At 37.5% G+C, this 14,579-nt stretch overlaps 2 protein-coding genes across 3 annotated transcripts; both read right to left on the bottom strand.

The window, feature by feature from the left end:
• Window positions 1-2,408: 2,408 nt before the first annotated feature.
• On the bottom strand, window positions 2,409-8,469 carry LOC147551296 (uncharacterized). Its single transcript, XM_086667034.1, has 2 exons — window positions 8,381-8,469; window positions 2,409-6,844 (listed from the first exon to the last, which is right to left on the bottom strand). The coding sequence occupies exons 1-2, from the start codon at window positions 8,388-8,390 to the stop codon at window positions 6,027-6,029; spliced, it is 828 nt and encodes a 275-aa protein (XP_086523160.1). The 5' UTR covers window positions 8,391-8,469; the 3' UTR covers window positions 2,409-6,026.
• On the bottom strand, window positions 8,381-12,161 carry LOC147551297 (disease resistance protein RGA2-like). Of its 2 annotated transcripts, none has more exons than XM_086667032.1 (2): window positions 8,890-12,161; window positions 8,381-8,773 (listed from the first exon to the last, which is right to left on the bottom strand). In XM_086667032.1, exons 1-2 carry the CDS (start codon window positions 12,050-12,052, stop codon window positions 8,643-8,645), a joined length of 3,294 nt encoding a protein of 1,097 aa, XP_086523158.1. In that variant the 5' UTR covers window positions 12,053-12,161; the 3' UTR covers window positions 8,381-8,642. The 2 variants fall into 2 exon arrangements, with proteins under 2 accessions (XP_086523158.1, XP_086523159.1); XM_086667033.1 differs by lacking the exon at window positions 8,381-8,773 and having other exon boundaries at window positions 8,807-9,015; window positions 9,101-12,160.
• Between the last annotated feature and the right edge of the window lie 2,418 nt (window positions 12,162-14,579).

The raw sequence follows: 14,579 nt of genomic DNA on the forward strand, positions 1-14,579 counted from the left end.
TCTCTTTGTATCTCTTAGCCACTCTCTGTCACTCTCAGTCACGGTCTAACCTCATCCCCACTTCTCTCCACAATTAATACATGGCCAGCGCTTTGGGGAAAGCTAAATAGTTTCCGGGGTGTGAAATTTTAAAGGGAATATGCAAATTTTTGATAAGTTTCCGGAGAAACATATTTTGTGGAGAATATTTTTTACCTCTCTCTCTCTCCCCACCTCACCTCTCTCTCTCTCTCCCCACCACTCTCTTTGTCTTCTCCGATCAGGTCGCCGGCCGGAAAATTTTCTGGCCGGCGACCTGGAAAGATAAAAAAAAAGAGGTTCACTCTCTCTCTCTACAAACTCCGGCGAAGGGAAAAAAAGTTTTCCGACCGGCGACCTGGTCGGAGAAGACATAGAGAGTGGTGGGGAGAGAGAGAGGTAAAAAAGAAAAACTTTTTTATTGCAAATTTATAATATAAGTTAATATTATATTTTAAAGTGGATACATAATTTTTTTTATCATTTAGCATATATGTAACTTTTATTTTTACTTTATTGGGTTGTTTTTGTTACATTCAAGTTATTCCTGATTGATTTTCGTTTGTAGTTAAAACAAAATCATTTTAAATTTCATCTTTTTGGGTGGTTTCTATTATTTATTTATTTTTGTTATGTTCAAGTTATTCCTTATTAGAATTTTTGATGAACTATGGTATGTTTAACTATTCTAAATGCTAAAACTCATTTATAACAACTCGAACTCTTCTCATAACAGGAGGTTTAGAATATGGTGGCTGATAGCATAAAACAACTTAATATTTTTTTTTGACCGTATAAAACGTAAAACTATGTATTATACATAATGTATTTGTCTTTTAAATTAGACAAACACATTATTAAGAATATATTGGACACCCTTAAAAAAAGTATTTGTTGGGCGCATAACTTTCAAATACGTTAGATATATATAAGTCTTGGTATCATATAATCAAGGTAGTCTGGGAACTAAAATTACTTCTTTACTTCAAATCATTAAACGATTCTTAATTTTTTTTTATTCTTAACCAAAGTGGGGGGAAAATAAAATAAAATAAGAAACGGACCAAGTATCTCTTATCCTATTTTCGCATTGGAGAATGTGAACCTGTGTCAAACTATTGATTAATATATTGGAATAATCTTATATATACATCTTCGAATGAAGTTGGGATAATGGGAAAGATGTTAAATTTTTAAACATATTTCCATAGTCGGGACGGCCTTAGGTTCTGGAGAGTTTAAGAGAAAATTTGAATTTGTGTTTAATAGAGAGGGCCCCAATTTCAAATTTCGTTTCGGACCACCAAAATCACAGGGTTGGCCCTGCTCAGAAGGAGAACAAACTACAAAATGAAACATAAAAGGGTCCTGGCGAACGGAGGACTTTTCGCCGGAGGAAAGAGACGTAGATCTGAGTACTAAGAGCGAGAGAGGCGGTTATATATTTATTTTTTTCGAGTGAGGGAGGAGACGGTTTACAGAGAATGTTTAGGGCTTGTTACTAGTTCTAGTAGACCCATGTTCAATTATGTCTTTAATTTTAATAAAAGGAAAAACAGAACACAAGAGTATTGAAGTCTCTATCCCTGCCTCTCCATTTTCTATTTTTCCAATAGACACTACACATTTCTAATAAGGAGGTGCTAGAGTGACTCAGAGGATGACTTTAAAGATGACATAATGACGTGGAATTCACTAGTTCTGTTTTTGTTCAAAATGAAGGATGATGCTATATTTGGTATGGATTCAACTAGTATAGATACATCGGATATTTGATTTTACGATTTTTTTTTTTATATCAAGCAAATCATGTTTAAAATAATTTATTAAAATAAATTGATACTAGTGATGGATTCAAACCTGGGACCTCCAGGGAGGTCTGGAGTTTAAGTCAACACCTTGGAACCACTTGGGCTACCAACTGTTGACTCTTACAACAGTTCTTAACATATAAACATTCCTTTGAATACATGTCAAGAAAGTGTTACATTCTATTAATTTTATTTCTTTCACAAATCTCTAACTAAGTTGGAGCAAGAAATCAAGGAAACATATCTAAATCGAAGAGAGTTTTCCAATTCCAAAATTTAAATGAAAATTAGTATGTTTTCTGTTTTAGCTCAATTAAATTAATGCTGCTCTCTTTATAAATTTTGCAACATAATTTTACCATGTGATTTTTTTTTTCTAGAACGAAACTCCAATTTTGTTCACCACTTTGGGCTTCCTAACGACTAGGACCGATTTTGTTGTTCACCACTTTGGGCTTCCTAACGACTAGGGCCGGCCCTGTCACTGAAGTACACATAACACACTATCTTTTTTTTTTTTATCACAGCCACATGAAATCATATTTGACCTATAGTTTCTTGATTATGACCAGATCACCATCACCAAAAAATAAGAAAAAAAATCTTATTCACTCTCGCAACCAGCACGGGCACTAAGAACAGAGTAAAGATCGACAGAACTTCTTTCACTTATTACAACAGGACTCTAATTTCAAATTATACCAACTAAAACAAATCCAAGTTCAACTCTATCACAAATGTCTTCACCAGGACAATATTATCAATTCACATACCTTGAATCCATATATTATTGAGATATGTGAGTGGTTGAGATGGCAAATATCAGAGATTTTTTCAATCTTCAATGTGTGAGTAACTAACTCCATATGTAACTCCGAAACAATGAATGAATTATGCAACCTCTCTTTTTAACTTAAGTGTCAAGTTTGGAATGTGGGCAATCTTGTACCAATCGGTTCCCTTGTCCCCGTCACATCGTCTGTGTAGATCTGGATGACAATTTTTGATCCATAGATAATTGAGAGATGTGAGTGGTTCGGAGGGTAAATATTTCAGATTATGGCAATCTTCAATAGTTAAGGTATCAAGTGTTGTGAGGTTGGCTATCCACCCCGGCAAAGATGTCACCTTAGGTAGGTAAATAAGATCCAGATAACGAAGAACAGGGAGGTTGTAATGTTAGTAAATATATTTAACCTTATTATACATGCATATAACCAAATACAAATACCATACAATATGACATGTATAATCTAAACTAGACATGCTCTCCACAAGATTCAAAGAGATTAAACTTAATCACGGAAGCGTACCTTGATCCATAGCTAAAAGATGGTTGGGTAGGGTTGATCTTCCACTTGGTTCTTCTTCTCCTTAGAATCTCTTTTGTGATGAAGGGATTTCACACTTAACCAAAAAATGTTGAGATTAGGGAAGAAGCCCAAATGGGGACCATAACCCCTATTTATAGACTTTTATTTCTAATTTGGCCCCTCATCAAATTAGAAATCACTTAATGGTCTCTACACGTTTATTCCATGACATACCTACTATTCAAGTCAATCCATATTAGACCACTTTACGACTTGACAATTTACTGAGATAGCCATACACATGTCTATACATATGTGAGCCCACATATATTGGAATTTCTTCCAACAATCTCCCACTTGGGCCACATATGCTATCTAGAAATGTGTACATCCTTATGAGCTCAAAATGTGCTATCAAATATTAGGTATCCCAAACAATCTGGTCCATCAGTTGTGCTAGTAAGGGATTAAAGGGACTTTCGTAACATTCAATCGTCACTAAATCCATCAGTAGTCACACATACCAACATAACCAAATGACATAGATCAATCATGGACGCGTAGCATGGAAATTACATGCAATGTGATCTTACCATGTCTATTTCCAACTGGTCCTACCGAAACTTTATTGAGATCGACCTTAACATAATATCACAGAGTGTAAAATAACTGAATACCTTATTTCTGCAGAAAATATCCAAAACATAGAGCAATGTCTAAATAACACCAAACCATATGTGTACAAACTCCCACTAAACCTTATTACCATATAGTGATATAACACCAATGAGAACAATGTTCTCATTAAACAACCTTCGGTGTTAATCCCTCAGTTAGCGGATCCGCAATAATGGAGTTTGTCTTAATATGCTCTATAAGAAACCCACTCTATGTTCTTTTATTCACAACCGAGAACTTTAAATTTTAGTTCTCATTGTTGTTAATATGAATCAGATGCAAAATAATTGTCACAATATGACTTTAATGGTATTTTAATACCCTTAGAATGACATTTTTAGTGACAAAATACTGCAATCCTAATCCAAAATTGGATGTCTTAAAACTGCTACAAGTTCTATTACATGATCCAAAAGAAGCTATGAGTGTTTAATTAACACTCTTCCTAACATAGCTCTTTCAGTAAATAGATGAATGTAGCCTTATACTGATTTTGTAATTATTTGCATCCACTATAGTCGGAATCAAATGCTTTATGATCTCCCAGAGGATCCGACTTCTTGTATGTGAGCATATAATCTTTATTTCTCTGTTAGTATCTGAAAACCCTTTTGACTGCTTTCCAGTGATCCATTCCAGGATTACTTACATATTTGCCTAACATAACGACAATGAATGCTATATCTGAATGTGTACAAACTTGAGCATACATCAGACTCCCAACTGCTGAAGCATAAGGAATCTGTTGCATTTCTTTAATTTCCAGATTGGTTTGAGGGCATTAGTTTAGACTAAATTTGTCTCCTTTAGCGACTGGGGGGTCTCCTGGTTTCGACATATAAAACCAAGAATACCAAGTTACTCCCACTGAACTTGTGATACACACAATCCTCAACAATATTTGTCTCAAAACCAAATGAGACTACGACTTGATGAAATTTGTAGTACCACTGACGGGAAGCCAGCTTGAGCCCATAGATGGATTTCTTTAATTTGCAAACCATATATATTGTTTCATCAATGTCTCCATTGAGAAACGCCGTTTTGGCACCCATTTGATGTAGCTCAAGATCAAAATGTGTTGCAAGTGCCATAATTATCCTAAAAGAGTCTTTCAAAGAAACTGGAGAGAAAGTCTCTTTATAATCTACGCCTTCCTTTTGAGTGAAGCCTTTAGCCACAAGACGAGCCACATTACCTTTCGAATCCCTTTTAGTTTTAAAAATCCATTTGCAACCAATGGGTTTCTTACCTTCAGGTAATGGGACAAGATCCCAAACTTGATTGTCTTGCATTGATTTGTATTCTTCATTCATGGCGTTGATCCATTTTTCAGAGTTAGAATCCTGCATGGCTTGACGAAAGATGATTGGATCATCTTCTGTCAATCCACCAGTGTCCTCATGTTCTAGGAGATATACTACGTAATCATCCGAAATAGCACTTCTCCTCTCTCTGTTGGATCTCCTTAATGGCACTTCCTCTTGAGGTTGTTGAGTTTGTCCTCCAGGAACAACTTCCTGAACTGGAGTGGGGAGTTGTTCAACATTGTCTTCTAAGGGTTCCAAATCTCCTTCTTCGACAATTGTACGCATGAAGATTGGTACATTGTCAGAAGTAGTACTAGGGATCACAATCGATTCCTCCTCAACGACAATGTCTCTGACCTTATTTCTCCCCCAAACTCAACATCCTCAAAAAATACTGCGGTTCCCGTCTCAAAAATAGACTTTCTTGTGGGATCATAAAATTTGTTGCCCCTAGATCGCTCCGAGTATCCAATAAAGTAGTTGCTTATTGTTTTGGAGTTCAAATTCTTTTCGTTCGGCCTATAAAGCCTTCCCTCAGATGGACATCCCCAAATATGTAGATACTTTAGACTTGGCTTTAGCAACTGCTTTAGATGGTACTCTATTAAGGATTTAAGCTGATGTCTTTAAGGATGTATAGCTTATCATAAGCACTTAGGGAACCAGTACCACACTTATTTGAATTTAAAGAAAGACTAAACTGATTGTTTCCAAATGAACAATGATAACCAAATTTGTCCAAAACAGAAACTGAAACCAAATTTCGTCTGAATGACGGTACAATAAAAGTGTCTTTCAAATCCAAATAAAAACCAGTTCCTAATAATATCCTGAAATGACCCGTTGCCTTGACCTCTACCGCCTGCCTGTCTCCCACATAGATGTATCTTTCACCATCAATTGGCTTTCGGTAGCTCAGACAACCCCTTCTTGGCACGCCAAGTGGCATACTCGGTACATTCTTTCTTCATATGCCCAGGTTTTCCGCAAAAGAAACAACTGTTTTGTTCCTTAGGCTTCTTTTGCTCTGGACCCTTAGCAGCTTCATTATCCTTATTCCTTTTCTTGCCCTTCCCTTTTGAGGTACTGGCCAAATGAGCACTTTCATAGTTCTCATGCTTCACTCTTTCCTCTTCTTGCACACAATTTGAAATGAGCTCATTAAGAGTCCACTTCTCCTTCTGACAGTTGTAACTGACCTTAAATTGACCAAATTGTGCAGGAAGAGAATTCATTACCAAATGCACGAGTAAGTCCTCAGACAGCTCGAGCTTCAGTGCCTTAAGTTTGGAAGCTATATGAGACATCTTCATGATGTACTCCCTTATGTTTCCCTTGCCTTTATACCTCATAGAAGTCAGGTTCGCCAAAAGCGTTCCTGTTTCTGCCTTATCGTTCTTTTCATACCTTTTTTCGATTTCGGCAAGGAAATCAATGGCCTTAGTTACCTCAACAGAGATTGCGCCTCGAAAAGCTTCTGGAATGCCGCGCTTAATGATCATGAGACTCATGCGATTGGAGCGATCCCACCTCTCATAGTGTCTCCTTTCATCAGGAGAACTATCATCCGTAAGAGGGGCAGGTTGCTCCACCCTAAGTGCAAGATCCAGATCCATGCAGCCCAGAACGATCAGAACGCTCTCTTTCCAGTCCTTAAAGTTGTTCCCATTGAGAATGGGAAGGTTGTTAGCATTCATTGGTATATTTGCAGCAACTACACAGAGAATTGACATAATAAATTTACATGTTCACATCATAACTAAAGTGAGATTTAAAATTTAAACAATAACTAGATACATAGCAGAATACCGAGCACAACATTAGCATCAAGTCTTTGGACAGTAATACTAATTTGTAAGTGGTATCTCTGTTGCAGTAATCAAACATAGACGATAAATCCTGTCAAACAATAAGTCTATCTTTGGACCGACTCATTATTCACATGGACACCTTACAATCATCTCACATTTATCACCGCAGGTGTATATGTAGTTCGGCCAAATATTAAACTACCTTTGGGTCGACTTAATATCCGCATGAATTTACATACACACAACCTACTCCAACATTGTCATTGAACTAGTCTACATAAAAGAGGTCACTTTGGCGACATTTTACTTCAATTAGTTCTATCGAATGTCGGATATTGTTTGAGGGATGTATCAGTTATTAGTTGTTTAAACTTTACAAAATAAATGTTCAAAAAGAACCTTTAATTTGGTCTGTAATTGACCCAGTCAGATCGGTCTGACTCAGACCGGTCTAACACACTAACATGACACCTGACTCAGATCTGTCTGACTCGGCCCGAGTCAGATCTGAGTCAAGTCTGTCTGACTCGGCCGAGTCAAGTCTGTCTGACTCGACCGAGTCAGATCTGAGTCAGACCTGTCTGACTCGACCGAGTCAGATCTGAGTCAGACCTGCCTGACTCGGTCGAGTCAGATCCGAGACAGATCTGACTGACTCAACCCAGTCAGATGGACCAGTCAGTCCGGTCTTCCTACGTTCCACATTAAAGTGGAACGTGGGTACCCCACTTTAATGTGGGTAACGCCCCACTTTAAAGTGGGGCAGTAACTCCTCCCACTTTAAAGTGGGGGCGTTACCCCACTTTAAAGTGGGGGTGCCGTTTAATTCCCCACTTTAAAGTGGGGAATTAAACCACCCTGTTTTTTTTTTTTTTTTTTTTTTAATAATTTATTATTAAAATAAAATTAAAAAAAAACAGGAACATCACCCAAAAAAAAAAACTTTACCCAAATTTTTGATAAATAAGATGTTTATCCAATATCAAATTTTTACTAATCATGTGTGTAAACTAAATCAATAACACTAATTTCAATTCAAATGTAAAAGATTAATATGGCTCAATCTTATATCAAAACTTTGATTCTTAAACATTGAAATGAAATCAAATCACATGATATAATTATTTATATGTCAAAATAACCTATCTACAAATTATCTGAACTTAATTTTCATGGAAGATCATGATAACCCCAAGTTTTAGACATAAGAAAACCTTGATATATATTCAAAAGATAAATCAAATACCATAGACTCCTAAATTTCTCAATGAACCTTAAAAATGGAGTGGCTCTAGATACCAATTGTTAGTAAATATATTTAACCTTATTATACATGCATATAACCAAATACAAATACCATACAATATGACATGTATAATCTAAACTAGACATGCTCTCCACAAGATTCAAAGAGATTAAACTTAATCACGGAAGCGTACCTTGATCCATAGCTAAAAGATGGTTGGGTAGGGTTGATCTTCCACTTGGTTCTTCTTCTCCTTAGAATCTCTCTTGTGATGAAGGGATTTCACACTTAACCAAAAAATGTTGAGATTAGGGAAGAAGCCCAAATGGGGACCATAACCCCTATTTATAGACTTTTATTTCTAATTTGGCCCCTCATCAAATTAGAAATCACTTAATGGTCTCTACACGTTTATTCCATGACACTTTGATACCTACTATTCAAGTCAATCCATATTAGACCACTTTACGACTTGACAATTTACTGAGATAGCCATACACATGTCTATACATATGTGAGCCCACATATATTGGAATTTCTTCCAACATGTAAAACTCATCCGTTGTGAACTCAAATTCCGGACAATCTGCAAAAAATTAATAAAACATAACAAGTGATCTTCTTAGTTATCAGATTTCTTTGATTTCATGCAACGAAAACTGGAAATCTAAAACGAGACAAAGAAAATAAATGATCACTTACATTCGATGGTCAATCCAGTTAGTGAAGTGAGATTATTATAAAGCTCCTTAGTGAGATTCTTTAGCTTATAACAAAAACTTATCTCAAGACTTGTAAGATTTTGCAGTGTCATCATCATTGTCGTCCCTGTTACCCCAAAGGATATTAAATCGTAAACTTGAACAATCAGAAGTTTAGAAAGTTGAAGGGGGCAACTTTCTAGACAGCTTACCAAGAATGATTCTACGCAATTCCTCAACTTTAAAACTCTTAAAGATAGCTGCAACTGGGGAAATTTTCTGAACTTGATACACTCAGAGATGATTAAGGTTGTAAGGTGGGGGAATGAAGTTTGTCTATCTTCTCTTATTCCGTTTTCCACTTCTGATGACAGTGATGACCATTCCTCCAAATTAGGCATCTTAGATATTTCTACACGTTCAAGTGAAGGAAAGAAGACGAAACCTGATAGACCACCATGATTTCCATGATAAAACTCATCTCCGATGTATCTCACGGAATCCATTTTACGTAATTGAAGAATTTTAAGTACCGGTAGTAGCCCAAGCGCCGGTAGATGTTCCACCCTTTGACAATCAAAAAGTTCGATATTGACCAAATTAGAGATGCATGATAGACCACTTGGAAACATTGCACCTCCATACCCATTTATAGAAAGGTCACTCAAATTAGGTAGATGTTTGAGGCTTTCCGCAACAATTTCCAGCACCTCTTCTTGTTGTTCGCTGGTGCTGTAACTATTTCCTTGCTCGAGACTAATTGGCGGTGACCACTCTAAATTTACGACACGCAAATTGTGCTTCCCGATTAAGTTGGCTTTTGTAACGTCAACTACGTTTCTCACATTGTTCATTGCTTTTATCGTTAATTTTCCTTTCAGGTTGTTCAGTCCTTGTAATTGCTCAATAGTAGAACCACTCTCTGCACCTACAATGAAGAAGCTTAATGTTTGGAGATTAACCAATTCTCCCATACCGTCTGGCATTCGGGTTAATGCATCACAACCACTAATGCATAGGTGTCTAAGGCTTCTCAGTTTCGATAGGTCGTTAGGTAACATTTGGAGCTTTTTACAGTAAGATAGGTCCAATGTTTGGAGATTAATCAATTTTCCCATACTGCATGGCATTCGGGTTAATGCACGACAACTATTCATGAATAGGTGCCTGAGGCTTCTCAGTTTAGACAGGTCTTTAGGTAACATTTGGAGGTTTGCACAGATCTTTAGGCTCAACGTCTGCAGATTTCTTAGTTGACAAAATGATTTATTGGGTAATGAAGTTATATCAGTGTAGGAGAGATCGAGGTACCTCAAGTGCTTCAAATTGCTTATTTGGTCAAGCTTTGCATTTACGTTGCTTAAATTTAATGTCCGCAAATTTCTAAGATTTTTGAAGTTTAGTTGAAGATGAGTTCCATCGCCAGAGTCTTTATATATAAGAGTGCGCAAATTTGGTTTTGATCTTTCCACGAAAGGCACAAGATTGCTCCGCGGTGAACTTGAGAACGACGAAAAAAAAGACACATGCCTTAATCTTCTATTACCAGTATTATTTCTTGTTTTATCATACCCAACCTTAAAGCATTCTTCCCTCATTATAGAACATGCAAGATCATGCATTAAGTCATGCATTTTAAATGATATCAAATTGCCAAATTCATCGTTATAGGTGTCTTGAAAGAAGGACCTCCACAATAAATCGTTAAAAATCTCAATTCCTACATCTTCCAACTCTAAGTGACTACCTTTGAATGGAACAAAACCGTTTGCCATCCATAAATAAATCAATTCTTCTCTGACGAATTCGTAATCTTTTGGAAAGACGGAGCAATAAGCAAAACACGACCTCATATGTGAGGGTAAATGATTGTAGCTCAACCTCAAAATTGCTAAGATATTGTCTTCATTTTCTAATTGAAGTTCCCAAATTTCATTGTCTCTGACAAACAACCACTCTTTCTCTTCTCTTTTAAAGCGAAGCAGTCCTCCTAATGTTTTCGCGGCCAAGGGTATACCTCCACACTTAAGCGCAATCTCCATGCCAATAGCTTCCAATTTCGGATAAATTTCTATTTCGTTCTTTCCCATGTCGAAGGCACGATGCTTGAACAATGAAAAACAATCCTCATGGGATAAACCTTTTGGGCGACACACTGGAAGCGTAGACATTATCGATGCCACTTTTTCAAGTCTGGTGGTCACAATAATTGAACTACCTTTGCTTCCACATCTGAATGAGGATTTCAACACATCCCATTTGTTCATATCATCATTCCATACATCATCTAACACCACTAAGAATCTCTGCCCATTAAGTTTCTCGTGAAGGCGACGTTGCAAAGATTCTAAGTTTTCGAGATCATTTGCAGCCCCTTCTAACGATTCTACAGTAGCTCTGAGAAGGAATTTCGGGTCGAAGTTGTCAGAGACACAAACCCAACATCTAGCCTGAAAATGATTGACAACTCTGATATCATTGTACACCATTTTAGCAAGAGTAGTCTTCCCAAGACCACCCATTCCATGTATGACACATACGGAAGCGTCTCCTCCTCGACTATGGTTTCCATCCTCCTCCTCAACCCCTGTATTTTGTATCAATAGGTTCACCATGTAATCTTTATCATCTTCCCTTCCATAAACTTCTTTCACGGCTATAACGGAGCTAGTTTCTAGGTGCTGAGTCGACCTCGATTCAACTCTATTTCCCATTTCCAAATGGAAATCCGACCTCTCTCTGGCGATCTCATCAAACTTTCTCTGAACCTTTCTCATTCTTTTCGCAATTTCGCGACGAGCATAAACTTGTTTGAAATTGATACAAGATGAGAGATGTAATACCTGAAGATTGTTAGAAGTCTGGGTCTCCATTGTTTGAATGGTTAAAGCTTCAGTAGCTAACTCATCCAAGATGTCCTCGGCATCATAAGCTGCATCCTTGAGTTTACTCAACCAATTCTGAAGTTGTTTGTTTTTATGTTGTTTTAACTCAGCGTCTTCGATGACATCTTTAATGGTGGATAGTATGCTGGAAAATTTCTCCAACTCTTGTTTAAAACCAGAAAACAGAGCAAATTCAGATTGGATAAGAGAACCGAGATTACCAAGAACAGTTTCAACTAAAGGAGAGACCAAAACTTGAACAACCATTGAAGCAGCCATCTCTTTGTCTGGTGGTAGGGAGATAGATCTTTAGCAGGACTTACAAAGTGATATTCTCTCTCTCCCTCTCTCTCTCTCTCTCTTTCTAGTCCTTTCCTTTTGGTGGATAAAGGGAAATTAGAATATGAGGTAGAAAAATGACTACAATCAAGATAAGAGGACTTGCTGGGGTCTTTCATCGAAGGGACAGAACCTTGATGAAGAAGACACAGAGCAGTCTCCACCAGGTGCCTAATCTTTCTTTCTGCCAACCCATTCTGCTGAGGGGTGTGAGGGCAAGAACGACGATGTTGGATGCCATGGTGAATGAGAAATTCAGAGAAAAGAGAATTAACGAATTCCCCCCACCATCAGATTGAAAATTTTTTATTGGAGTACCAAATAGTTTTTCTACAAAGGCTTTAAAATTTTTAAAATGAAAAAGAACTTCTGATTTTGAATGCAGAAAATAAATCCAGGTAAATCTCGTAAAATCATCAATAAGAAGTAAAACATATCGATAACCTGACGGAGAAGTCACCGGCGATGGACCCCAAAGGTCAGAGTGTATAAGTTCATTTGGAGCAGATGAAATATGAAGAACATGAGAAAAAGGAAGACGATGGTGTTTTCCAGAAACACAACTTAAACACTTAGAATCCATTACAGACTTTTTAATACTTAAACCATTGTTTCTAATGACAGAATTTAAAACTTGCAGATTAGGGTGAGCTAATCTTCGATGCCAGACGTCAGAGGAAACAGGAGCAGCAGAGGATAGAGATGAAGTGAACAATGAAATTGGTGGTGAGGCAGCTTTAGTTGGAGATAGACGAAAGAGACCATTATCAATTTTGCCGACGAGGAGCATCTTCCCTGTTGGAAGGTCCTGAACAAAAAAGCCATGGCGATGAAACACAACGAAGCAATTAAAATCTCGAAGAAGATGAGACACAGAGATTAAATTCTTTTTGAAAGAGGGAACAATTAAAACATTTCGAAGTTGAAAATTAGAAGAAGTAGGGAGAGTGACATTACCCACACCAGCCACTGGAGTTACTTGACCAGTGCCTACCATTACATGTTCAGGTGCAGAAATTTCAGACCGAGAAGGAGTTGAAGTAATATCAGAGGCAATGTGAGAGGTAGCTCCAGAATCGACATACCATTGGGGGTCAATAACAGGGGAGTCAAAACCCATAGCAGTGAATGACTGAGCAAGATCATTAGGAGAAGGAAGACTGTAGCAATTACGAGCTGAGTGACCTGGTTTGCCACAATATTGGCAAATGAGCTGTTGAGGGGGAGGACCAAGAACAGAGGAGGTATTTCTCTGATAATTTCCTCGATTTGAATTGTATCCTCTGTTCCCTCTTCCTCCCCTGTAATTTCTTCCTCTTTGACCCCTGTTGGAAGAAGAATGATAAGGACGAGCAGGTTGGTTTGGGTGAGAAATAGCAGGTTGGTTGGGGTGAGACAACAGAGCAGTGGGTTGAGAAATTTGTTGAGAAATTTGTTGACGAAGAAGGTCTAAGCGAAATTCATGAGTGAGGAGAAGAGAATGAAGTTCAGAGTAAGTGGGGGGTACCAGTCGAGTAGTGATGGAGGTTACAAAACTTTCATAATCAGAACCAAGTCCAGAAAGAACTATCAAAACAAGTTCAGAATCAGCAACAGCATGTCCGATAGCAGCAAGAGAATCAGAAATACCTTTGATACGAAGAAGATATTCAGAAACAGAGAGAGAGCCTTTCTTTTGGGTTTGTAATTGAAGCTTAAGATTCATTAAGCGAGCTGAGTTAATGGACGAGAAATTTCTCTCAAGAGACTCCCAAACAGCACGAGAAGTAGTTAATCCTAGAACATGAGTAAGAACTGGTTCACTGAGTGTAGCATTAAGCCAGGACAAGAGCATTTGATCAATGCGATACCAGTAGACAAAATCAGGGTTAGGGAGAGGAGGAGAAGAGATGTCAGAAGAAGGAAGAAACTCGGCTGGGGGTGGGTGAGAGCCATCTACATATTTGATAAGAGATCTTGAGAATGAAGTATTGGTAGGAGCTGACTCCTCCATAACAGATAGTTTGTGTTATCCAATCTTATGGAAACCAAATTTGCAATGTTTGATAAAGCAGGGAAAGAGGGAGAGGAGTGAGAAGGAATAGGTTGAGAGGATAGAACAGTAGGGGAAGAAGGGTGTGCTGATGATTCAGCCATGAAGAGCTAGAGACAAGAGAAAAAGAAAAGAAAAGAATAAAAGGAAGAAGAAGGAGAGGCGGCACTGAAACCCAGAAAAAAAAAAACTTTAGGGTGTTTTGGTTCTTGATACCATGTAGAATGTTTGAGACTCAAGATGCCCTAAAGCTAGGGCATGAATGTATATTTATAGAATAAGAAACGTACACAAAATACAAGTATACCCTTGGACAAATAAGTAAATACAAATGTATATCATATACTAACACTATTATGCCTAATGATAGTTGACAGGCTTATGCCTTGATCGCTTCATTAAGAGAGAGTAAGCTGAGTTAGGTAAGGTTAACTC

The sequence above is a fragment of the Eschscholzia californica genome, unplaced genomic scaffold (assembly GCF_041429995.1).
Source record: "Eschscholzia californica isolate CP2 unplaced genomic scaffold, dmEscCali1.0.p SCAF_3, whole genome shotgun sequence".
Classification (NCBI taxonomy): Eukaryota; Viridiplantae; Streptophyta; class Magnoliopsida; order Ranunculales; family Papaveraceae; genus Eschscholzia; species Eschscholzia californica.

Excerpts from the sequence above, each read along its gene's own strand:
- LOC147551297 (XM_086667032.1), bottom strand. The coding sequence starts at position 12,052 with ATGGCTGCTTCAATGGTTGTTCAAGTTTTGGTCTCTCCTTTAGTTGAA. Across the intron at positions 8,774-8,889 it reads AACTGGATTGACCATCGAAT|ATTGTCCGGAATTTGAGTTC; the intron begins GTAAGTGATCAT and ends AATTTTTTGCAG.